General features: G+C 45.1%; 1 protein-coding gene across 1 annotated transcript in view; it reads right to left on the bottom strand.

Moving 5' to 3' along the window:
• Positions 1-26,272, bottom strand: part of Tafa4 (TAFA chemokine like family member 4) — a 201,012-nt gene that overhangs the window by 150,790 nt on the left and 23,950 nt on the right. The window contains exons 2-3 of the mRNA XM_057765606.1: positions 7,585-7,721; positions 2,102-2,220 (exon numbers count right to left, since the gene is read on the bottom strand). Coding sequence (XP_057621589.1) covers positions 2,102-2,219 — 118 coding nt within the window. The 5' untranslated portion in view covers position 2,220; positions 7,585-7,721. The remainder of the gene's footprint in view (positions 1-2,101; positions 2,221-7,584; positions 7,722-26,272) is intronic.

Here is a 26,272-nt window from a genome sequence, read left to right as displayed (position 1 = left end):
GTCACTTTAGGTAAGGTCACTTTATAGCCCTTTCTTGGTTCCAGCCCTTTCTCTGTCTGCTCCCTGAGCCACTAAGATGTGAACAGTTGCCTCATGTTCCCACTGCCATAGAGATGCCCACTGCCAGCTTCTCCCACCTGATTAACTATATCTCCTCTATCCTCCAGCATCCCTTAAGCTGTGTTTGTCCAACATTCTGTCACATCAATAAGAAAAACTGATTAGCCGGGCGGTGGTGGCGCACGCCTTTAATCCCAGCACTCGGGAGGCAGAGGCAGGCGGATCTCTGTGAGTTCGAGACCAGCCTGGTCTACAGAGCTAGTTCCAGGACAGGCTCCAAAAACCACAGAGAAACCCTGTCTCGAAAAACCAAAAAAAAAAAAAAAAAAAAAAAAAAAAAAAAAAAAAAAAAAAAAACTGATTAAAAAAAATAGAACACATTGCAAGATCACTGCTCAAAACAACATGTACTATCTCACATGCAGAACCTACGCTTAAATATATATCCTCATATATCAATATAGATGCATGATACAAAAGGAGAAGTATTTTACTGGAGGCCATTTTTATCATCACCTGTGTTCCTAGGCTAAGTATATTCTACTCCTGAGCCAGAGTGGCTTGGAAATCCCCAAAGAAAGTGAGAAATAAGCATCCCCCTGTATCACAAAGGTTACGTTGTGAGTCAGCTGGAGTCTTAGTGATTTTATCCTTATCAGACATGTGCTGTTTTATTTGTTCGAGCTGCAATTTCCAGAGTGTGATCTGGAAGCCAGGAGAAGCATTTAGATGATAAGTCGTATCCTGTGGTTTGTAAACAAAGATGAAAAGTGCTGGGGATATAGCTCAGTGGTAGAGTGCTTGGGGGTGATAGGTCCAGCCCCCAATACTAAAGAAGAAAAAAAAGCAATATTGCGTATTTGACAATATTGAGTATTTGACAATATTGCAGTTAGTCATACCCACTGCCTGAGCTCAAGTCTCACGTTACGTATGACTCCAGTGAGTAACCTCACTATGGACTTTCCCAACATGCCTTCAGTCAGGAATCAAAATCTGTCAGCATCTTGGAACTCCAGATGGCACCTGAGGGGTTAAGCTGTAGTGATTTGGGTCATTTCCTGGGTCTATTGTGGCACACATTATATCATGGAAGGAGAAGATCAAGGGTTCCTTCCTGATGGATAGGAGGCAGACAAAAGGCCAGAATGGGAAATACTGCCAGGGATGGTAGGGAATCAAGGGACAGTACTGGAGGAGGAAAGACAAATGTCACATTGTCTCTCTTATACAGAATTGGACTTCTTAAGTACACCTGGAGTCCTGCAGAGATGCCCATGTGACGTGGAAACAGAAGGGGCTGTTTGCAGAGAAGGGAGAGGGTGATGAGAGAAGCTGAAAGGGTCACAAGAGGGTAGCTGAGGGCAACGCCACACAAAGCACAGCGCTATATAACCATGACAATTACACCATGATGCCTGTTAGTTCACACAGCGCTATAAAATTAACTTTAAACGGCAATACACAGACATGAATTTCACTAGAAATTACCAGAACAGCTGTCTCTCCAGGTTTAGACACACTTCCCTTTACGGGCCATGAAAATGCAAAGGTTACCCTGGCCGTTCTCTTTATTTTGTCATTTCTTTTCTTCTCTCCTTCATTATGTCCCTCATTCAACTTATTTTCTCCAGGTGTCTCAGGAGGGTCTTGAGTTAGCTTGAAAGGTCCTCTCAGGACAGCCCTGTGTCACCTGACCCTGAGTTTCGGGCAGCTACAAGAGCGCCTGTGTGTGCGCACACACACGCTCCGAGTGCTACAGACTTCCTGACATTCAGAGAAAAAGCACTACTAACACAAAAGTACAACCATGAAAATCAAAGTTAAAACTCAAAGGAGAGCCCGAACAAGACCTTGCGAAGACATCCAGAACAGTCCTGCTCCAGCATAAGCCACTGGGCCCTATCTGTCTGTGACTCTGCCGTTATTTACATGCCAGCCAAGCTCTTGTCAAGCATCTGTGTCTGAAGCGTGGACTCCAGCGTGTCAAAGCATTGTATTAATTGATCTCAGCAGTACATAACGAGCTTCAAGGGCTTACCTGCCTGTCCCCGGAGGTGCTGGCTCGAGGCGGACATCAGCTTACAGCAGACCATTAGCACACAGGCCAGAAGCAGCCAGGGTGACAGCGGCAGCCTCCACTTAGCACAGACTCTCATCCTGGGGAGAAACAAGGCCCCAGTCGTGAGGGTGAGATAGGCCAAGCTCTTTGGCCCGCCCTACGCAGGGAAACAGAGGAGCTGATGAAGGACCTCAAGGTGTGACTTCATCCTCCCTCCCCCAAGGAAACTGTAAACCTGGCAAGCTTCAATTTGCACCAACCACAGACTCTGCTTTCAACAAATGTGTTTCATAACTAAGAGTCCTCTGAGTTAACACCATGCCTGGGTGAGAGTCTGCTTAGGAATCTCCAAGAAACAGCGAAAGTTGCCCTGATGAAACATGGGGTCATATTCTATCGTATCTCAAAACACAGAACAAAGTTAGAGCCATTTTCAAAGAGAGTACACAGGCTCTCTAGGTCTAAATAACCCCCCTAAAAAATGTGCATACATGAGCCAAGAACTTGGGGTCCTTAGTCTTTATATTAAGACCCTCTGGTCCAGATGTGATACACAGTTCATTACAGAATGTATCAGGTGTGGGAACTCACACCTTAATTTCAGGACTCAAGAGCATCACTGAGTTCAAAGTCATCACTGCCTATTTAATGAGTTAAAGCTAGGCTGGACTACGGAACACATAGAAGTAAAAATGAATTACCCTCATAAGCATGGACAGTATCAAAAGAGTTCCCTAAGATAATTCCTCTCACATTGGTTATATCCTCTATTCTAAAACAAAATGAGCAAACAAAAGGACCAACAGGGGCTAAAAAGATAGCTCAGTAGTGACACCACTAGCTGTGCAAGATGAGGACCTGAACTGGTACCTCAGCATCCAAGAAAAAAGCCAGATATACTACATATACATCTGCAATCCCAGTGTTGTGGGGGCAGATCTTGTAGTCTCCCTGGGGCTCGCTGGCTGTCAGCCTATGGTAGAGCACATCCAGTGTCTTCCCTCTGCTTGTCTGCTCACAGGCACACATACTTGCACATTCGTGAGCACATGTACCACACACATTTACAGCACACCTACACATACACACACACATATATACTCTCTCTCACTCACAAGGATAAAGTACTATCAAAATGCTTTATTCTATCTTCCTACTTTATATCTTCCTAAATACTGTAAGGAAATTAAAGTTGATTCACTTTTTCTACTTTGACTCCTAAAATAACCTTTTAAAAAAAAAAAGGTGTGTGTGTGTGCATGTATTGTGTGCATGCACATGTGTGTGGGGGGGTGTGAGTACAGATCCCCTCGAACTGGAATTGCAGGCAGTTGTGAGCTCCTATGCACGTACTAGAGACTTAACTCAGGTCCCATGCAAGATTTGATGATGTGGGATTCCCCTCTGTATGCTGTGAATATGTTTTACTACCATTGGTTAATAAAGAAGCTACTTTGGCCTATGGCAAGGCAGAATATAGCGAGGTGGGAAATCCAAGCAGAGATAAAGAAGGAAGAATGCGGAGTCAGAGAGACTTCATGTAGCAGCCAAAAGAGAAAGATGCCAAAATATTACTAGTAAGCCACAGCCTTGTGGCAATACTTAAGTCAATAAAAATGGGTTAATTTAAGATGTAAGAGCTAGCTAGAATATGCCTGAGCCATTGGTCAAACAGTGTCATAATTAATATAGTTTCTGTGTGGTTATTCAGGTCTGGGAAGCAGGGAAATGAAAGCATAGTCTCTGGTTACAAGGCTTCTCTCTCCAGCCTCTCATCTGACTTGTACAGCAAAAGTCAAAACATCTGACATGCACTCACTAATTTAGGCCTGGCACATGTCTATTATCATAGTGGACCAAGGAAGCCTTCTTTATGCACAATCCTGCCTTAGAACTCTACCGATTGATTCCCAGATACCTGAAACAGTGCATGTTCCAGTCCCTCCCAAGAAGCAGGGTAGCATTTGCCTACAACCTGCACACCTGCCATATAATGTCACCCATCCTGTACAAGTGCATATCCCCTGTACACGCACGCACCTCCTGTATAGGTGCATACTTCCTGTATAAACTCACACCTCCCGTACATGTACACACATCCTCTGTAACAAGCAGCACACCTCTTCTATAACTGCACTCCCCCATACAAGCACACACCTCCTATAGACACATATATCTTCTGTATAACCTCCTCTGTGCTGTCTCCCCTATAGCCTCACACCTCCTCTGTATCCTTACCTCCGTACACCAGCACGCCTCCTCTACAAGCTCACCGCTCTTGTATAATCTCACACTGCCTCTGGTACCGCAAACCTCCTGTTTAGCCACAGACCTCCTCTTCAGCACAAACCCATACACCCATACACCTCCTACATTATCCCACTCCTGTATAACTGCAATCTTCTGTATAAATGCGTACTTCCTGTTCACTTTAGAAATCATCTCTAGATTACTTGTGATTCCCCAAATGATATCAAAGCTACAGCCATCGCTGCCTTTCTGCGATGTCTGAGAAATACTGAAAAGAAAAATGTCTGTATACATTGACACAGATAGAGTTCTTTACAGATATCTGTGATCGGCAGGTGATCAGTCTGAGAAGGCAGAGTTCACGGTAATAGTGGGACCTGTGAAGAACATAGCCACTCTTGGGCAGAGGCAAAACCTGACAGGTGGGATTGGATCACCATTTGGGTAACACTCAGAGGGAGTCAAAGGAAAATCCCTCAAGGATTCCAGCTCCCAGCCAACCCAGAGATGTCTGCAAAGAGTCACATCTCAGTCCCAGATGCCCCAGCAAGCACTTCCAGGCACAGGTTCTAACCCAGCCCTCTCCCTCAGACTTTCATATTTCGGTCGGACGCATCATTTAAGAGATGCCACATTGCTCATGGATCTGTGACCAAGTCTGCCTTTGAAGCAGCTGGGCCAAGATGAGACTCTAAGATCATCTCTGAAGACGTCCAAGTTAAAGGTGACACACAGCATTGACTTCCCGCCCTTTCAAACTGTTGCCAAGCCCCTAGGAGCTAATAAGTGAGTTCATTTAGTCGGGAGTCATAGGGAACTGAACTCCACTCTGCCGATATGTTCAAGTATTCTCTCTTTGAATTACCAATTGCTACAAATTAAAAAAAAAAAAAACAAGAAACTTGATCCTGCCTGCAATTGTGATCCTGCCTGCGATTGTTTTGTTTGTTTATATAATTTCTTTTTTATTATTATTGAGACTCTCACACGTAGCCTGGGCTGGCCTTGAATCCAAAGAGATCCACCTGTCTCTGCCTCTGCCCCATCTGTACTATTCTTAAGAGAAACTGGTTGTCCATATATAAAATGTGCAGACTGAAGACCAGAATCCACTTCCTTGAAAAATTCCTGCTGGAACTCTGAAGAACAGCTTTTCCAGGAAATGGCAGCTCCCTAGAGATGGGTCTCCAAGCCCCCCACCTACACTGGCTAGTGCCGGAGGCCCTGCTAACCCAGCTCACAGTCCTCTCGATTCTCAACCCTAGAATAAGAGGAAAACGCCTTTGAAACAATTAGATCAGTGACAGTTGTGCAGTTAACAGTTAACTTAAACTGCTCTGTACAAGAGAGAATATTCCACCGAAAGTTGATCACGGTGTTGCCGTTAGTTGAGTCCTTGTCTAGCATACACAAAACCCAGGGTTCAGGTTTGGTTTCCAGCATCATGTAAAACCAGGCGTGATGGTACATCCCTGTTAGCCTAGCACTGGGGAAGTGAAGGCGCAAGGATCTGAAGTCTTCTATTATCCTTAGCTAAATAGTAAGTCCAAGGCCATCCTGGGTTACAAAAGACATCATCTCGACAACGACGAGAAGATCAAATGTGAAATTTTCATTCTCTTTGCTTCTCCTAAGGTTTACATAATTGATAAACCACAGCATCTCAAATCGGCATGAGGCCCACATAGTGGTTTCTTTGAAACCTTTCAAGCTACTCCGGGGCTTAGGTCCCCTTTAGGCATGTGCGCTGAGGCAGAGGACAGGGACCCTGTGTTCTCATGCAGACCCTCCAAGGCAGTGAGGAGCCAAGCTTCTCTCCACGAAGAGAGTGCCGAGGACTTCTGAAGCAAATGACTAAACTTACCAGCTGACATTAAGTCAAAACTAGGAGCTCGGTTCCTGAAAATTGGGAGTCTGGCATGGGTCTTCTGGTCATTGCTGAATGTCTGAGTTCAATTCCCCACCACCCCTGGACTAGGAAAGGAAGGTCCTCAGCTAGAGGCCCAACCAGAAAATCGGTCCCTGGGATACTGGAAAGCATGTCCTTGGCCTTTGTAATTGTTATAGCACTGACCAGGAGCTTTCTCAGGCCCTAAAGGTTTGATGGGTGGAGTCTCCCAGCCCTGTCTCGGTCATAACTATTCTTCCAAAGAAATCACAGTCCCATTTTAGGGTTCACCTGAATAACTCAGTTGAGTGGAGGACAAGCACATGCTGTCAAACTCCAGGTCAATTATCTAAGATCTTAATTACATCTGCAAAACCCTTTGCCTTTGCCCTGTGCTTAGAACCTATTCAAAGAGGTGACCCCCTGTTAACCATGTTGCCTCCCACATTCAAGAGGGGGCTGTACCAACCTGGCTTCCCAAAGTCTGGATGCTGGGCTGCCCTGATCATCTGCCCAGCATCTCTGATCTAGCACATGTGTAACTAGTCTCCTACGTTCACTTCCCTCTGCCTCTCGTTATCCTGAATGATTTCTATTTTCCTGTTGAATCCAAACAAGTCCCCCAAATGAGAAGACCCAGAAGAGACATTCCAAACCCTAGGTCCGGGTCCCACAGCCAGATTCTTACAGGAACCCATTCTGGATACCAGGTTCCTCTGCTCCTAAAACAAGTGTTTGCTAAACAACCGCTGTGAGTGCCAGGTAAGGGGCCACATGCCTCTCACCAGCACTGGGGAAGCAGAGGCAGGCAGTTCATTCTCTGGGAGCTCGGGGCCAGCCTGGTCTACATAGTGAGACACTCTTCCCATATCACCCCTGTCCAAAGATGCTGCGGTTCCATAGAGAAATGCCAGGGCTGGACAGAGAGGTAGGCAGGAGAGATACTCAGATGTAACTCTGTGCCTCCTCTTCTCCCCGTGGAATGTGCCAGAGGATTTTACACATTACAATGACTTCATTTCAAAGACAGTGCTAAAATGAAAAGAATGACAGTTACCCTTTTTTTTTTTCTTTCAAGACAGGGTTTCTCTGTGTAATAGTCCTGATTGTCTGGGAACTTGTTCTGTAGACCAGGCTGGCCTCAAACTCAGAGGTTGATCCTCCTGCCTCTGCTTCCTGAGGGCTAGCATTAAAGGTGTGCACCACCACCACCACCCAGCTTGACAATTATCCAAATTTCTAAATGTATTTTTAAAGGCTTCCAGAAAACTTCATCAACTCTCAGCTACTTGGTGGCTACTAAAACCCAATTTAACTATTTTACCTTAGAGAGTTCACAAGGTATGGTTCCAGTCAAACACAGTTACTCCAGAATGTTCTGCAGAGTGGCTGCCAATCCTTTGTAGCTGAGACCAACCATATCGGCAGCTCCCAAAAACTGCTTCAGCTTAGAAAACCTGTCTTTAAAAGACACAGAAAGAAGAAAAACAGGGATCAATTAGCATTTAATGTGTCTAGGAATAAAAAAACACTTTCTACCATGGTGTCTGCAGCAGGCACATGAATGAACAAACTCTTCCTCGTTGGTAATGTTAGCCAAGGGGCATTCAGGACTCAATGCTAGTTCACACACTATAGACAAATTTATGTTTGTTTTTGTAAGTAAGTGAGTGTGTTGGTATTTCTGTAGATAAGTAAGCAGTTATGTGTGTGCATGCATGTGTGTGCACACATGTAAGCTGGTATATGAGCATATAAGCAGGCATGAATGGATGTAAGCAATCATGCATGCATTTCTATGCACATGTGTAGTAGGTGTGTAGGAATGTATGTATATCCATGTGCATGTGTAGACAGAAGTTTCTGTCCCTCCTGTTCCCGAAGCCACTTATAAAATAACCACTCTGAGGCTTAATATTAATTACATACTGTTTGGCCTATTAGCTCAAGCTAATTATTAACTAGCTCTTACAACTTAAATTAACCCATAATTCTTGTCTATGCTCAGCTACATGGCTTGGTACTTTTCTCAGTGCAGCATTCTCATCTTGCTTCTACTGTGTCTAGGTGGTGACTTCAGACTGAGCCTTTCCTCTTTCTAGAATTCTCCTAGTCTGGTTGCCATGCCTATAGTTCTGCCTGGCTACTGACCAATCAGCATTTTATCAAACCAATATGAGTAGCAAATCTTTACAGAGTACAAGAGCATTGTCCCACAGCACTTCCCTTTTCTTTTCTTTTCAAAACAAGAACTCTGAATCTCATCTCCTTTGTTTAGCTTTTTTTCCTGACCATTGTCTATAACAACTTGTAACCAACGCTCTAAAGAAAAACATCCAAAATCCATTTTTTTTTAATGTGGGAGTAGTTTTCTAGATACCAAGTCTCATGGGAGCTGCATGCAAGTGGGGCTGGGGGCAAGCTGCAGGACCACCAGAACCACAGGAAGCAATGTGGTGCTGTAGGAAGCCTTGTGGGTGCTCCATGGGGTGGCAGCAAGGATGGGCGCAGCAGGAGAGGAAGCTAAGCCAGACTGGATGGCTGCTGGGGGCGCTAGCACTTCTCCCAGACTGAGGTGTCTAGGTTTGGGTTCCAATTCCCAATCCCAGCTCTGGCTTGGGCTGGTGCCTAAAATGCCTCAGGAAAACAGCTTTTTTGTAAATTCATGCCCCATGTTGGGTGCAAAGGAAGCATGATTAATACAATTTCAGGGACAGATATTGGGGTTCAACCTGAAGATTGAAAATGCAAAACAACCAGTCACTGGCTCTTACCTCGACCTCAGTCTGAAATGGTGAACCTGCCTCCAGGAATCTCAGAATAAGACTGAGACTGAGAGCTGTCTCCTCCCATTTTATAATCTTCTCTAGTTCTGGGATTGAAGGCATGCACCACTGGGATTAAAGGCCTCCACCACCTGGTTTCTAAGGTAACTATTATGACTATAGGGATTAAAGGTGTGTGTTATCACTGCCTGGTCTGTAAGGCTGACTAGTGGGGCTGTTTTGCTTTCTGATCTTCAGGAAAGCTTTATTTATGAAAATACAAATGAAATGCCACTACATGGATATACAGGACAACCTCAGGTGTTGTTCCTTGGGTGTCATCTTTTTGTTTTTTAGACAAAGTCTCTCACTGGCCTGGAAGCCCCTGAGTAGGTAAGACTGGCTGGCCAGAAAACCCCCCAAATACATCTCTCTCCATCTCCCCAAAGCTAGGATTGTAAGCACCATGTTACCACATGAAGCTTTTTATTCGTGAGGTGGGGGGAATGAGACAGGGTTTCTCTATTTAGCCTTGTCTGTACTGGAATTTGCTCTCTAGACCAGGCTGGCCTCAAACTTACAGAGATCCACCTGCCTCTGCCTCCTGAGTGCAGGGACTAAAGGTGTGTGCCACCATTACCCAGAAAATCTTTTTTTTATTTTTGTAGAATGGGTTCCAGGGATCTATTTCAAGTCTTTCTTGATCAGTTGAACAATCTCCCTAGCCCAACACAATAAAGATTTAAAGCAGAAATGTTTTTCAGCAAGACAGCAATTCAATGCTTGACAGAAGGACCCAAATCATTTAAGATACATGGTTTCACAGTCCTCATCTCGCTACCCATGAAACGGAAAGGAAATTTGAGACAATCAGTCCTGAAGGGTATACAGTCTGCTAAAGCTCACAGAACAGGTCAGTCTGTCTAAAGATCCGAATCCCTAGATCCGGATGACTGACACCTGGGATAACACTAGACTATCTTCAAGGCTCCTTTTTTGAAAAATGTTAATGGAAGACATGCAGAAAAGATCTTTTCAAAATAACTCGTTGTATCAAATTATAACGAATTCAAGTCTGTAGTTGGCACTCAAATGCACCAGAGCTTTTCCAACTAATGGAACTGAGAGAGAGACAGAGAGACAGAGACAGAGAGAGAGAGAGAGAGAGAGAGAGCGCTGAATGATCTAAGCACACAGCTGCGGGAAATATACCCCTCCCCACGGAAGAGAGAGAAAAAGTCACCTGCACTAAAAAAAACTAATGGTTAGGGTCCATAATAAATATGGTATTGCAAATACCAAAATGTATTTCGAAATGCTGCCTCACTACTTTGGGATCCTCATGAATCTATTACAAATGCACCGGCAGGCCTAAGGGAAATTATTTTTCTTCTTTAGATAATTCAAAGATAATTCCCCCAATTTGATGAGAGAAACTTTCAGGTGATGACCTTCAAGGCCAACCCCTTTGAGGGTCGTGGAAAACAAAGACTGTGCCAGGGACAAGCCACTCCACAAAAGGAAAATGGCTTTGAGCGCTGTGTCGATATGAGTTCCTCGGGAAACTCATGTCCCAGGTCCTGCAACTTTATGAAACATCTTTGTTGTAGTGTCCACCCAAGGGCATGACATGACCTTCTGCTATTGGGAAATAATGCATCACATACGCCATCAGAGCCAACCCTTCACATACTGGAAACAAAGGTGACCTTTCCTGGATAATAAATAAATAAAAAAAAAAAACACAGTCGGTCAGTGAAGAGACTTACATTAGCATAGTTCACATGCCAGACAAGGTACCTGGAGTTCAATTTTACACAAGGTGACTCATCAGGTCAGATTGCCATGCACAGCCCCCAAGTATCCACTAGGGGGCATGCCAACTATGACACAGTTGTTTTTGTAATGCAGGCTGGGCTCAAACTCACAACTGAGCCAAGGATCACCTTTAACTTCTGATCCTCTGCCTCCACACCCCCAGCGGATACAAAGTCAGTTTTATGTGGTCCTAGGGACCAAATCCAGAGCTTCAGCTCTTGCTAAGTAAACACTCCACCAAATGAGCTACCCCACCCCGCAGTAGGAACCACCATTGCCATCAGTCACTTTCAAAACTCACCTATTTTTAAAGAGTTTTCAGAATTCTCGGTGATGAAAGACACTGCCCACATTGAGGCTATGATGTTTTAAAATGTTTTACGGTGCCTGGTCACTCTCAGAGCACTGAAAAGACAGAGACAGCATTTGGATGCTGGGCTGTGCTTTTCATCTCTCACCTGACACGGTGGCATTCGACAGAGACAGGTGGGTTTTTTTTTTTTTTCCATAAGAGAGGAGAATGTCTATTCATGTTTCCCAATACTGAGAAACTTTGAGGTTTCCAGGCCAAGGAGACTATTCTTCAGATGTTTAATTTATTTCCATGTTACACTGCAAAGAATGCTGCCTGCCCTTGATTTCTTATCAAGGAAATAGAGAGACTGAGCCTCTCTGTTCTCTTGATCTACCTGCCTTCCCTGTTAGCAGGGTGAGCTCCCAGGGGAATGAGTCTCTTGTGCAGCACTGCCTCCAGCACACATGCCAATCTCTACCCCAGCCTGAGTTTTTTTTTCATTCTGAAAAACCCATGCTGCTGACACGTAGCTGTTCCTGTTTCAAATGGGCAGGCAGAGTGGCCTGACACCTGGATCCGCTCTGAAAAACACCCAGACACTCAGGGGTTGGGGCATTCGGCTTTTCTTAAGAAAATCATCTAGACCGTAAAGACCAACACGCGTTCACCCAAAGAAAGGGTTAGAATTATTCTGAATAAAGAGGAAGGTGTATTATACACCGGATATCGAGCAAGGAAAATGGATTCCTCATCATTCCCAGGATGAGCCATGAGCAACCAAACAGACACAAGGGCATTACTTGGACAATTATAAAATCTGAACAGAGGATGTAACGCACAATGTTGAATAGACATTCTAGCTCCTTATTTTGATTATATTGCAATTTTTTAAATGTCTTTCCTATTGAAAAATATACTCAGAAATATTAAAGAATAAAGAGATAAATATCTCCAACTCATCCATTCAAATGAATCCATGGAAAAGAAAGAAAAAAAAGACAAAAGGGTGGATACATGCAGGAGGGGGGAAAGGTGGGGTCTGAGAGAAGATGAGAAGGGAGGAATGAGTGAATGGGTAAGTGAATGCTGAGTACAAAGCAATGGGAAAAGGTGGCGGTGGGTAGGGGAGAGCGTACATGAGAATGCTTTGAACTATTCGCTCAATTGCCTATTGTCAGAAACATCAAAATAAGGTTCACACTGGAAAGGCTTCCACTTCTCAGATATGTTAAAGATGATTGACACCATTGTCTTCCCAAGCCAGAAGAGTTCATAGCTTGAACACTGTGCTTGATCCTCCAAACCCCAAAGGAGACCTGCCTATTTTATTATTTAAAACTCTTACTGGGCCAGTAAATGGCTTAGTGGGCAAAGGCACTTGCTGCCAAGCCTGATAACCTGAGTTTGAAACATGGAACACACATGGAGGAAGAAGAGAACTGGATTTTCCTCTGTGGTATGTGAATACATACATACATGCATACATACCCCACACATACACAATATGTAGATATATCTGTAAGAATTATACAGGCTGTGAGGGTCTGAGTCACCGTTTTATCAAAGGTGTGAAAGCAGCTGCATCTCTGATCAGAACTCCAGGACATTTCAGGGGAAACACACCAGAGCTGAGTGGCAGGTACGAGGACCAAATTACTTCTACTGGCTTCTGTGAAGGAATCCAACACCCAAACAAAGCATAAATAAATAAGGGAATAAAAAGATTTCTTTCCTATGCACGCATTTATAATTATTACCTGACACAGTCCCATCCAGGCGCATTTTTGCAAGCATCTAACAAGGCAGAATCTGGCTTAGTTACAAGTAAACAGTCCGAGTTGCCTCTCCTGATGGCCACTGGTGGGGAAGGTCTCCAAGGGCCTCTTGCATCAGCACCAGAGTGGTGAGGACACAGTCGTTAGCTGTTTACAGATTCACCACCAGATCCGCTCCGACCTCCAGGGCTAGTATCTACTGGGATAGCCGGGCGCCTTCTATTCACAGCCCTTGGGTACCAGGTGCAAGGCAGAACAGTGCCAGCTGCCATGGTTAAGATGTTGCAGAGTCTCCAAGCGTGCTAAATCGTTTTTCTGCACTTGTTCCCACTCAAGACAGAGGATGATGGAGGTGGGAAAGTAGTTCACAAATACACAACCTCATTTTGGGGAGCCCAAAGGGGTCTTATGAGTGGAAGTGGAGGGGAAAAGACAGTCCTGTGGTTCCAGCCTCACCAACCACCAGAGACTCTGGAAGAGAACCTGCCTACACAGAAGGACACGTCAGATCTCCAGTCAAAAACAGGAAGGCTGTTTCCATTTCCAACTGCGTAAAAAAGAAATGAACTGCATTAAACGTCTTTGCTAATTTGCAGCCAGCTTTTCCACGTTAGAATACACAACCAATGTACCTATCTCTGGCAAATTAATTCTGAAAGAGGACAAGGATTAATAAAGTCCTTAGGCTAAATCATGTGCTGAGGAAGGATACAGGCGACTGATGTGTTTTTACCGGTGTATCGCACGCGGTGTCACATGGCTGACTCCTCCACCAAGCTCTCATTTATGACCACCGCATGCTGCAGGGAATGACTTCGCCATTAGAGTGTGGGCATCAGCTACATTGGAGTAGCCCTACTCTTCTGCCAGTGTGTGGTAGATGCATGCCACAAATTGTCTTCTTATGGCTTCCTTCAGAACATCAATGAAGAATTTACTACTGATCATTTTACAACATGCTAAAGTACATTGTAAATGAGCCATTAAAGACAATAACTGTGTCTATTAAAAATTAAAGAAATGGCATTTTAATTTCACATCTTATCGATACCTTCTGTTCTGAATGATGGGGTAGAGTTCTCGAAGAAGGCTCTTCTAATTGGCGCTGAATTAAATTAATTAAATATACATGCCCTGTCCCTGTATGGCTTGCACTCTAATTTTATTAAGACCTGACAGATTACTTCTAACTACAGCGTCCTCATCTCCACGAAGTGACATCCCTTTCTAAGGCAGACAACACCAAACTCTTCATTTTCTTCATTGAGAAAACACCATTCGGCCTTCAGGTGACCACGAAGAGCACACAGCAGTCACTGCAAGCAACAGCGCTGCGGTGGGGCCAGAACACATGGAATGGGGAAATCTGCAGGGTTACATAATAAGAAAACGCACTCACGAAATCCAGTGTCACCCAGCACAGCTGCCCAGCTCATCATCCAAGTGAAGTAGCCAGGTCTGGGGCTGAGCAAATATGATCGGTAATGGCCATTTAGCCATAAATCTCTCAAGGCCCAATTATCCTCGCTGCAGAGGCTTGATTCCTTTTAATTAGACTAGTCTGTAATTGGAAATGTTCCTCTCCTCTCTCGTTTTTCTAATAATCAAAATAGAGTGACAAGGGTTTTAGCTACCATCATAAAAGATCAGCACGGCATATTTAGTGGTCGGGTGTAGGCCACCAAGCTCTGAACTTAATCCAAACACTGCTTGATATGGTACGACCTAACCTCGGTGTCAGGAAGATGCTCAACACAGAAGGGAGCCGTGACACCTTTGACAGAACTCCTTCCGCTTTCTGAGGGTGGAGGGCAGACTGTTAGCAAAACTAACAAGTGACCCTCTGGGACAGAATGATGTGTTAGTGTCCTCCCACACCGCAGTCTCCAGGAAAGCTGTCACGCATATCACAGGACTTAAATGTGTGTTGTTCATAAGGTAGCCCTTGCAAATAAATAAATAAATAAACGGCCATTTGACTATGAGGCCTCTCCAAACTCCTGTCAATTAATAGAATTTGTCTAAGAGTCCAGTCAAGTGCCTTCAAGGCTTAGCAGCTGATACACAGAGAATCACTTAGGGCTAGCACAGTGTGATTCAGCTTGAAAGACATGGCCGTCTTGGACAGACCCTCACACTAAATTCAGCCACAGTAGGATGGCACAGCAAGACAAAGCCCATTGCAGACAATATTGGCTACTTTAATCCACTAGGGGAATAAATGCTTCTTAAAGGCTTAATTTTTCGATTAAATTTTCAACTTTAAAATGATCTTTTGTTAGACAAGAGAGCCCTCTTGTGGATAAAGAAAGAAAGTGTATTGCCTGCTAATGTTAACTGTCAATCCGTATTTTTATTATAATGCACTTTAATGTTTAATAAATCCACATTTGCAAAACAGAATACAAATAATCCTTAAATATAGTATGTAACTGAAATAACAATGCCACAGTAAATAAACGCCATTTTCAAGTTCAATCAATAAATAACAGTTTACAAATGAAGTGGCAATTAGTTCTGCAGATTCCTACCCATGCTAAACGTGGTGTCACGTGATGCGTATTTTCTGCTTATCCATGGTCCCCCACGTGGCCTAATGGATAAGGCGTCTGATTCCGGATCAGAAGATTGGGGATTCGAGTCCCTTCGTGGTCGCTGCAAGTGTACGATTTTTTGCCGGGCGGTGGTGGCGCACGCCTTTAATCCCAGCACTCGGGAGGCAGAGGCAGGCGGATCTCTGTGAGTTCGAGACCAGCTTGGTCTACAAGAGCTAGTTCCAGGACAGGCTCCAAAGCCACAGAGAAACCCTGTCTCGAAAAAAAAAAAAAAAAAAAAAAAAAATCCCAGCGACAGTCTGTTGACGCTGTTAAGAGATTTAAGGATACTCAAAATACCAATATGTACTGACAGTGGACTTGACTCACGTACTGTGCAAGGATATGCTTGGGAGATTAGGAACAAAACTGATCCTGTCTCCCCAGAAACGACCATTAACTGGAGACCATACATTCGCATGGAGCAACTGAAGGAATAGCGGTGACAATGGTGATGTCTTCGGGGTTAATGAAAAGTAAGACTTGAACCCTAGAAAGATCCACAAGGCCTTCAGAGATTTGGGAAAGAGGACAAAAAAAGAAAAATGGGGAAGAGCCAGAGAGGCTTGGGGCTTGTTTACTGGCTGGTCACTTTGAAGGGGAATGATGTCTTGATTCTGGTTTGAACTGGAGTAGAGAGAGGGTGCAAGGTGGCAAAACGTGTGGGGCAGGCTGCATTAAAGTCACATGGTCCTCTGCATCTTGTTCACGCAGTCAACAGGCCACTTCTACACGAGTCCCTCAGCAAGAGTGTTTGAGTGGCTCTTCTTATGAGAGCCCATGCCCTGTGCAGAGGAGAGACTCGGTCCTGGGAGTACTTCAGCTTGCGTCCCAGAACCCTGGGAAATAAGCTGAGTAAGGTCACTGGGAGCTGAGAAGAAAATTATAGTGAAAGGGGGGTGTGGTGGGACTGGGCATGGGCAGTGGCTGCCAGGACTTGGCACTTCAGGATGGTCTGGCTTCTCTAAGAAGGTACCTCAGCATCGTGATGGACATGTGACCAAAGGAGAAAGACAAAACATGAGGCAACCAGAGCAGAGTGGGAAAAAGGTACAGAAGAAGACACATCAGAGTGTCCACGGGAAGGATACATAGGTGCTCAGGTAGCCCAGGCTAGTCTCAAAACCACTATGTAGCCAAAGATGACCCTGAACTCCCAATCCTCCTGTCTCCATCTCTTGAGTGCTGGGATTACAGACATGCCACCACATCCAGTCTGTGTGATGCTGAGGGTCAAACCTAGGGCTTTGTGGACTGGAGACAACCACCCTATCAACTAAGGCACAGTTTCATACTAAGTGTGACTTGGGAGTGTGAAGTAGGAGAGAAACAGAAAGTGGCTTAGCTTCTCACCAGAACGTTATGACTGAAGGATAGAGACAGAAATCCCACACATGGAGAACAGAGTCAGAAGGTGAGAGTTATCGCAGTGGTCCAGGGGAGGAATGGTGACAGCATGGAGCAGGATGGTGACAGCAACGCTAAAGAAAAGCTGATGCTCTCAGTGGCACAGACCCTGGCCCATGGATGGCTTACCAAAGATGTCCGAGAGGAAGCACACTCATGGGTGATTGGGTCAGAGAACCTCTAAGTGAGACCACACTGCTTCATATGTGGGATGGAGTTTGTGGGCCAGCAAGGGAGTACGTGCTTAGGTGGCTGGAGAGGCAGGACCTCACCATTGGTTTGGCCAATTCCTCCTTCTTTGTCCCCCAACCCTTATGTACCCCCACTAGGGCCACAGTCTGTCTCACAGTATACCAGCAGACCACCTATGACCTCAAGACATGAACCCCACTATTCAGCTGATTTTTAAGTACATATTAAGATATCAACAGAAGAAAAGGGGGGCGAGTTTGACTAGGTGTCTGAAAAAGAGGGTACCAGTAAAGCCAGGTCTTCATTCTGGGGGGGTGGGCAGGAGTCTGCTTATTTGCCTGCTAGATACTTCTCTCCCTCAAAGTGGGGCAAACTAGTAAGCTACCCATAGGGCTGCAGCCCTGGCTCAGGGGGTCAGAAATATTGGCTCTTATCTTATGCATAGTGGAATATTTTTCTCCCTTCTCTTTCGCCACAAGGAAGCTCAGAGACAGTTTTACAGTCTGTTTTCAGTGAGTAAACGGGGCCTTTAGTAGTGTCCCTTCTGATTGGCTCTCCTTTCTCTCCCTTTCTCCTTCCACCTGAACATTTTCTTGCATCTGCTTTTATGGAGACAGATATATAACTTCATCAGCAAGACACAACTACAAGCATTCACTGATTCAAGTTCAGCTTGCAATGATCAAATCCCTCCACTGACGCCCCTTGTTTCCACCCACCCCACAAGACCAAAATGCCCACCATGGCATGGCTATGAGGAGAGAAAGAACTATTTCCAAATAACAAAGTAGAACCTGCTGCAGAAGATATGCTACGCTGGCCATGCAAGGCACGGGTTCCCCTGGGATACAGGGATAACGTCCTGAAAGACACCGAGACTGTGAGGGCTATCACGAAGGACGGGTAGGCTTTGGAGGAAGGTAAACAACAACCTGAGGGAGAAAACCTGGTGCCTGTGGTCTAGAGAGCAAGAGGAGGACATGATGACCAGGGGACAGGGTGGACAGAGACCCCAAGGACACACATTTTGACAGCCTCTACGGAGATCAATCTTGGCAAGCAGTAATCAATAACCAATCACTTTCCGCAAGACTAAGATCAGCATGCTATGTATGATGCAGAAACAGGTTCACGGGCCCTAGAAAACACTGGGACGTTCTAGTGGGTGTATCACATATTATTTAAGAAGAGAAGGGAATCGAAGAATTCGGCATTGTGACAATGGAGTCGCAGGTATAAGGGTCACATGCTTGTACCTTGTGGCATTAGGCCTCAGAACAACACTAAAAGGTGTTGGATTTTTGCTGATGTGTTTGTTTTCTTGACATCCCTATTCAACAGAGGAAAAGAAAAGAAAATCCACCTATTCCGGCAAGGACCCCAAACAAGAAACAATAGACTGGGAATTTCAATCTAGGATGGGGTTCACCATATGGAAAGAAAAGTAGAAAAGAAGGAAGGAGAAAGAACAGAAAGTACTGAGCCAAGGCTTTGGGAGACAGATGTGTGGACCACACCAGATACCCACCTTTGAACCCCTGGCGTCTACTGGAACCTCTGAAAAAGATGGAATTCTGGCCACAATGATGCAGGAAGACACTCAGGCTCCTCCAGGTTTACATATGTTGCCTTTATAGACAGGTGAAGAACCCACTGAACACTCCTGAGACAGTGAGGTCCCCTGGAGCTCTCAGTGGAAAAGGCCCGTGGCATTCTCAGGGACCCCCCCCTTAAGCCCTGCCTAGGGCCTGGCACCTAGAATCAAAAACCTGGGGCTCATTCCTCTTATTTTCCATCTCAAAATAAAACAGCTCACATTTTCACAACCAGAACCATGGTCTTAAGCAACATCTATGGTCATTCCGCACAGTCACATAGAGATCTGTCAATCAAAGCAGCATTTAGGTCCCAGAGCAGTGGCTCTCAGAGCCCCTCTGGGGTCAAACAAACCTTTCACAGGGATCTCCTAAAACCATCGGAAAACACAGAGATTTACATTACAATTCATAGCAGTAGCAAAATTACATCTAAGGCATCTTACTGGGGCCCCCAACAAATATTTATGGAAGCAACAACTAAATTAATGAATTTAATGACATACTTAACCATAATTTACATGTTCCTTTCCTAAAAATTTTGCTTTACCAATCACGGGTTCTGCCAATCACAGGCTCTGCCATGTGGCCAAATTTTTAACTGGAGATACTTTCTTTGGTCCCAACCTAGTTTACAACTAAAATTTTACTCTAAGCATCTGGGGGCCCAGCAGGCTTACCAGAGGCAAGGGGCGGCAGGGTTTCTGTGAGGTTCAGCCACCCATGGCAAATTCAATACAAGCCAGGTGACGCCTCCTGTTCCTGGGATGCAGAGTTGTGCCTGCACAACAGCCTGTCATTTGGGACTAAGTTGCAAAGGAGACAGAAATACATTTAGGAAGTGTGGGGTGGCCGTCTTTCCCTCCCTACATGCAGGACAACAAAGAAACCAACTTTACAGAGACAAGACTGACTCAGACGCACACAAGCCTGAGATAGGACAGAAGAGTGGGGTCCAGGTCCCAGAAGGTCATTCTCTTTACAGTTCCCAGACTTCCCTTACGCTACCTGCACACGTCCCTTCCACTCTGTGAGAACTTCATTGGCTACTTAAAAACAAACAAACAAGCAACAGTAATAATTGTCACCAAGGGAGGCCTTGCTAGAGTGGGATTTTCTAAGTGAATGTATCCTATTCCCTAGACAGGGAAACTGAGTCTGCCACAGCGACCTTCTCCAGAGTACAAAGCTGAGGGGCAGCAGAGGTGGGAATTGTATATAGGACACTCGAAGGCCTCCATCTATTCTCTGCAGCTGAACTTTAAATAGAATTTAGAATTGAAGTCAATCAGACGCATAAGCCACAGGTCACGTGCTCAACAACAGAAGGTGGTGAACACTGTCAGTCGTACAAGAGTGAAGTTCAAACGAGAGAAATCAGGAAAACCTCCTACACAATGCACCTGAACCACTGTGAGCTAAAGTCAGCAACAAGAGCAGCCACTATTGCTTCTGCAACCAAACAAGGCCGGGCTCAGCTCCTGTTATGCATCGCTTCACTTCTTCATCCCCACACTTTGAGAAGGGTGGAGCCATTATCCCCGGATAACAGAGGAGCGTTAGACACGGCAGTGACATGACTTGGGTCAGGCACCAAGAGGAGCAGCTGGGCTTTAAACCCACACTCCAGCCTCTGCCTGCTTAGCCTTTGGAACACGACCTACCACACACCCCAGATCGTGGGGTTCTGTAATAGCTACAGTGACTCCTCCCTCTAACTGCAACCAGGACTGGTTTCCAGTTGGTACCCTTACCATTGTCTTCCGATCATACACTCTAGCTCAGTGGTTCTCAACCTTCCAAATGCTGTGACCCTTTAATACAGTTCCTCATAATGTGGTGACCCCCTCAAACAAAAAAAATTATTTCATTACTACTTCATAACTGCAACCTTGCTATTGCTATGAATTGCAATGTAAATAAATATCTGATATTCAGAATATCTGATATGCAACCCCTGTGAAAGGGTTTCTTGACCCCTCAAAGGGGTTGCGACCTACAGGTTGAGAAATGCTGCTTTGGTAGCATGCTGTTTCCCGGCTTTCTGCCTCTGGTATTTTCCATTTCTGCACATCTGTCTTGGTACAGACACCCGGGAAGCATCAGGAACCTTGCTGGACATTTACACATGACATGTCCAAAAAAGAGGCCAGTTTGTTCATCTCAAACGCCATGCACAGGATGATAATCAACAAACCTGAGAAAACCTGACAAACCAAGTTAGGAAAATCGCTTTCCAAAGTATTTTCAGTCTAATAAGTAATTTCAGACATCGTTGGTTCTTCCAATCAATGGTCATTTCTATAATAGACGACGGGGGGGGGGGGGGGGGGGCAGACACAAAAAAACCAAGGGCAGAAATCCTGAGAGAGCATCCCTGCTTCCTTACTCGTATCTGGCCTGGAACAGTGGCAGATCCAATGTGTTGATTCAGTCCACAAGCCCCAAGCCTTTCTGGGGAGCCAGAGACTTCAGGTTGCCCACCCTCCACCAAACAGGAGCTCAGCACAGACTTTGAAGGACATGGGGTAGGGAGCAAGCAAGGATGGAGAAAAACAACTATAGGACTCAGTATGACCTGGATCTGCGACCTTTGAGTAGAAGTCTGAAGTCCGTGAACCAGGGTGAGGAAGAAGAATAGTAAATTGTATCCTCTCAGATCTTTCTTGAAGTTCATTATTTTCGCCTATTGTAAATATCAACAATAAATACATGTGAGTATTGAACAGTCCCTACAACTTGCCGCAAACAGGGACCCATAGGTATTATCAATTGTCTTACAGTCTATTGCAGACACCTTCAAATGTGTGTCTATTAACAACCTGATACTTCCATAGCAATGGGCCTGCTGTCAGTCGTGTGCCCCAGGCCTGGACAACTGAATCTCATGCTCCATATCACACAGTCCTTCCGTGTTTCCATAGCTGAATTCCTACACTATCAGCTTTCTTTGGAATCTGATGCATTTGACTTTATATATTTTATGGCATAATCGTGGGAGCCAGGGAAGATTGCTCAATGGTTAAAGCACTTGCTGAACACACTCGAGGACCTGGGTTTGGATCCCCAGCACTCAGGTAAACACTAGCAGGGCAACACACACCTGTGACCCCAGAGCTGGAAGATGGCGGGATCAGAGACAGGTAAAGCCCTAGGTAGCCAGTGCAGCCAAACTGGTGAGTTTAGTTTCTGCAAGATCTGACTCAAAAATAAATAAGTAAATAAAGGAATAAATAAATAAATAGGCAGAGAGCAATAAAGACATCTGACGGCACCTTCTGACCTCTATACAAACACACACGAGCAAATGCATTCCCCCACATACACGGACGCTTACACACACACACAAACACAAACACATGCACACATTTACATGCACTAAATAAACGTGAAAAAAACTTTTAAAGAACAACAACAAAAAATAGCTATAATTCAGCTTTACTGAATCTCCAAAGGGAGCCACAGTAAATCACACCCTTTAGGGAGGGTCAAAGAGCATCCACTTCAGGAACTGCAAACTTTTTATGTGCAGTATCTAGGCTGCCCCTTCCCTTTGGCCGCTCCTATCCACATAAACTAGCCCTGCCACCCATCCATTCTGTATTCTATACTAAGCCTCAAAGTGAACAGCAGATGATGTAATGGTTTCTATGTAAGACATCAACATGTCACAAAAGCACTAGGAAAGTGTTGCAGAATGCTTTTTGGATGGAAACATAAAAAAATAAAAAACACCATTTGTCCTGCACAGAGTCCCATCGTTTCAAGTGCCTCTTGCAGCCACTCTCCTGTAATGTATTCCAACTTGCAAGTGTAGAAATGGCCTCATTATCCCCCACAGAAGTCCTTCAGAAACTCTATTTCAAAGCAAGCACCTCAGAAAGTTAGCCCACAGTTGGAAAACTAGCGCTATAAATACGCATGGCCCAGGAAAGTGACCCGAGCTTGACTCCATGCCTGTTTTCTTCAAGGAGGAAATCAGGAGAGTCTGAGGCCAGCAGGCTGCTGAGTGAACAGCTATCAGAATGGGGAGGTAAAATCTCTAAGAAGTTCAGGATGACAAGGGTCAGAGGTCTGGGAACAAAGGGACCCTTATCATCCTGAAAGAGGCAAAGAAAATAAGCAGGCAAATGTTAACAAAGAGATTCATAAAAAGCTCGGAAGTGACCGTGGTGCGGGCTGGGATAAAAAGGCCAATGACAATGAAGTGGAATCATTAGTATCAATGGGGCCTTGGTATAGTTCTCCCCGAAGCAGAGCCTCAGACAAGGATGTGGGACAAGAACGCATGGTAAGGTTCATGAGCAAGATAGCTGGATTCCACCAAGCTTCGCCACAAGAGCAGAGATGCACAGGGAACAGCTGGCAGGATGAATGGTCTGCCACAGGCCATTACTCATCAGCTGCGCCCCACCAAACACTGAGGGCTTCCCCCAGGAGCCTTCTCTTCCAGGTTAAAGCATGATTCTCCCACTCCCGGCAACTGTCTGACTCGGCTTTTTTTCTCCCAGAATCCTGTTCAGTCTACTCCGCATACCTAATTTTCTGTCCTATTAAAGGGCCAAGGCAGTCACTTTATTTCTCTGTGGGAACCTCGGTCTTGTAAGTCCTTCATTTATTAACACTAAATATGTTATTATAATTTCTGTCTGCCATTCATTTACACCGTAACAAGATGTCCTTTTAAAGCACAGCCAAACATGGAAAGATCCTAACAGACTCTATAGGGAAGTTGGGGTTTAAACATGTGAGGGTCCAGTGCCAACATCCCTCATGGACCCCAAGCTGTAGGGCTCTATGAAGTTAGCGGTAGGCAGAAAGAACTCTCCTTGGTGGCATAGCTTAGGAGATGCCAGCAATCTGACTGTAGAGAAGATTCTGGATCGTGTACAGAACTTATTGCCAACTAAAACCCAGTTTCCGAACTTCATTACACCCAATGTGAAGGGCTTCACATTGATTCCATTCTAGTGGGGGATAAAAATATGAAAGTTTGAAGAAACTGATCTTCCTCTAATTCCAAACATAGCCAAAGCAATTAATGTGACTTGTCCAAAGAGAAGGTGGAGGCTAAGATAGGTACCCACTGTCACTCCCAACATAATAGCTTTCTTTGCAGCCGGTCCCCTTTAAGTCATCCGTTTGGGACAATGCCTCGGTCTTCAAAGGAAAAATCACCTGCCTTCTGATACACATGTCAAAAAGGAAAAAGGGCTGGGGTGAGCTGAACCCAGCAGAAAAGGGTGACAAAGGGGCTATTTTTGTTATGCTCCAAGCAAGGAGAACAACAGAAATGCATGGGTCTCGAGGCTGGAGAACACGGTGTGAAGCTACCCGGTGACAGCAAGCAGGATTGCTCAGTACACACTGTTCATTTGTGCTCATCAGGAACAATGGGACACCTTCCATAGAGGGCACAAGGGACACAAGTTAGAGGGAATTGAAGTCCAAACGATATGCCCCAGTAGTCAGAGAGTATGCCCTCTCTAAATAAGTCCAGGGCTCCTGGACTTGATGAGTTAAAGTCCAGACATCTCAGAGCAGGAGTCTGCAGCAGCGAGAGCCTCCATGCAACTCTGAGGAGTTCTGAAGAACGGCAATCTCCCAGCAATTGCAAAGAAATGAAAACTCAAGTTCTGCCTGTCATCCATCAGTAAGTACCACGCCAAACCCAGGCAAAGCCGTCAGATGCATTGTTCAGAAGCAAGGTTAGGGATGGGAGAGCATACGCCACTAGGGAAATGCTGAAGAGGATGAGCCTAGAAGATCATGAGTTCAAGACCAGCTTGAACTGTACCCTGGGATGGGAATACAGCCCAGTTGATAGACAGCTTGTCTGTCATGCATGAAGTCCTGGGGTAGATCCCTAACTCTGCATAAGCAAAGAACAGTGGCACTTGTCTGTAATCCCAGCTCTGGGGAGGTGAAAACAAGTGAATCAGTTGATCAAGGTCATCCTTGGCTACATAGTGAGTTCAAAGATGGCCTTGGCTACAGGAAATATTGCTTTTCAGACACACACACACACACACACACACACAGAGAGAGTAATGGAAAGGAAAGGGAGTGAAAGAGAGGGTGAAAGGAGAGAAGCTGTTTCAGGAATGTCTGAAGCTGCAACCCAGCCACCTGCCAGGACTAGAGGGGCAGCAGTGACTATTCAGCTCCCATGCCTATTTGGTGGCATTTGGTATTTCATCCTTGTGGCCACAGGACTGAGGGATTTTAGTTGGTTCTGGTGAAAAGGATGACTTAGTGTCTATGGATCACAGCTATCCCTTCAGACGCCAGTTCACGTCAGCTGGCAAAGCACAGGCTTATACGTCCCAGTCATACAAGTCAGTGCAGAAACAAGTCAGGTTTTACTCAAATGCAAAAGGAGAGGACCACACAAGGGCATGGGTGCTAGGATGTGAGGGTCACACGGGCTACCCTAGTATCTGTCTGTGACAGTAACCTCTGCAAGTCACATAAACTCTCCATCCTTATCTATAAAAAGGAAGCTGCTAAGGGCACAGTGCAATCTCGTGCACCGGTAACTTACAAACTCGGTTTAGGATGGAACCAGAGCTGGGCTTGTCTCCAGAACAGCACTGCAACCTCACAGCAACAAATCTGGTAAGATCCGGCTAAGGAGGCTTCGGGTTAAAAGAGAAGACAGCCTATCCTTTAAACCAGAAGATGTCGAAGAACCCTCAAGCCACTGGCCACACCATAGAACTTTCAAACTCAGAAGCACAATTATTTCAGCAGTGTGATTTCTCAACTTCTGTGAGAGACACACTCAGGGACCAGATCACTAGCGTTCACTCAAACTTCAGCTCTAAGAATTCTTCTGTAGAGCATGTCAGAAATTGTTTTACTGGGTTGTCAGTGACTCCCGTGTGTGTGTGTGTGTGTGTGTGTGTGTTTACTAACATAAACAGTGTTGGGGTTCTAGGCATTTGTGAAGCCATTAGCAGAGTTTTATACTGATACCGAGCATTCAATGTTGGGGCTTTATATTTGCCCAGCAAACACTGTGTCCCCCTGAGCCATCTCCAAGTCTCTCATTTTTCTTTAACACACTTAATTCAGCAGCAAATCCCATACACAGTGAGATTCCACTGTACCACCATAGGTTTCCAAAGCAGAACATCATTCTAAAGTCGGATTCAATGCTTAGGACTTCCCTGTTTAAGAAACACAACTGCTATCTCCCAAAGATCTACTAAACATGTGAAAACACAGGATGGTAAGAGTTGGTCTGAAAAATTAGTTCATTTTTCACTCTTCAAAAGGGAATTCAAGCCCACCTTTCTTTCCTGAATTGACTACAGCCCCCCAAACGTTAAGGGTGCTGCTCACATTCTGAGCAGCGTGTAGCTGGGAGCGCTACCGGTGCTTGAGAAGAAAGCAATTATGCCGAGGCAATCAATAAAATGAACTGTAACGATTAATCCTCCATAATCCATTTTCTTCCCATAGGAGACTGCACTGGACCTTCTTAGCAGCATTTCCACAGAGCGCTATCGTCTCCGTCTAAGACAGCAGCGGCGAACAGAAAATGGTGATGCTAATTTAGAATCAAA

Source organism: Chionomys nivalis, chromosome 1 (genome assembly GCF_950005125.1).
Source record: "Chionomys nivalis chromosome 1, mChiNiv1.1, whole genome shotgun sequence".
Lineage (NCBI taxonomy): Eukaryota > Metazoa > Chordata > Mammalia > Rodentia > Cricetidae > Chionomys > Chionomys nivalis.
Note: the sequence above shows the minus strand (reverse complement) of the source record. Positions and strands in the feature narration are given on the sequence as shown.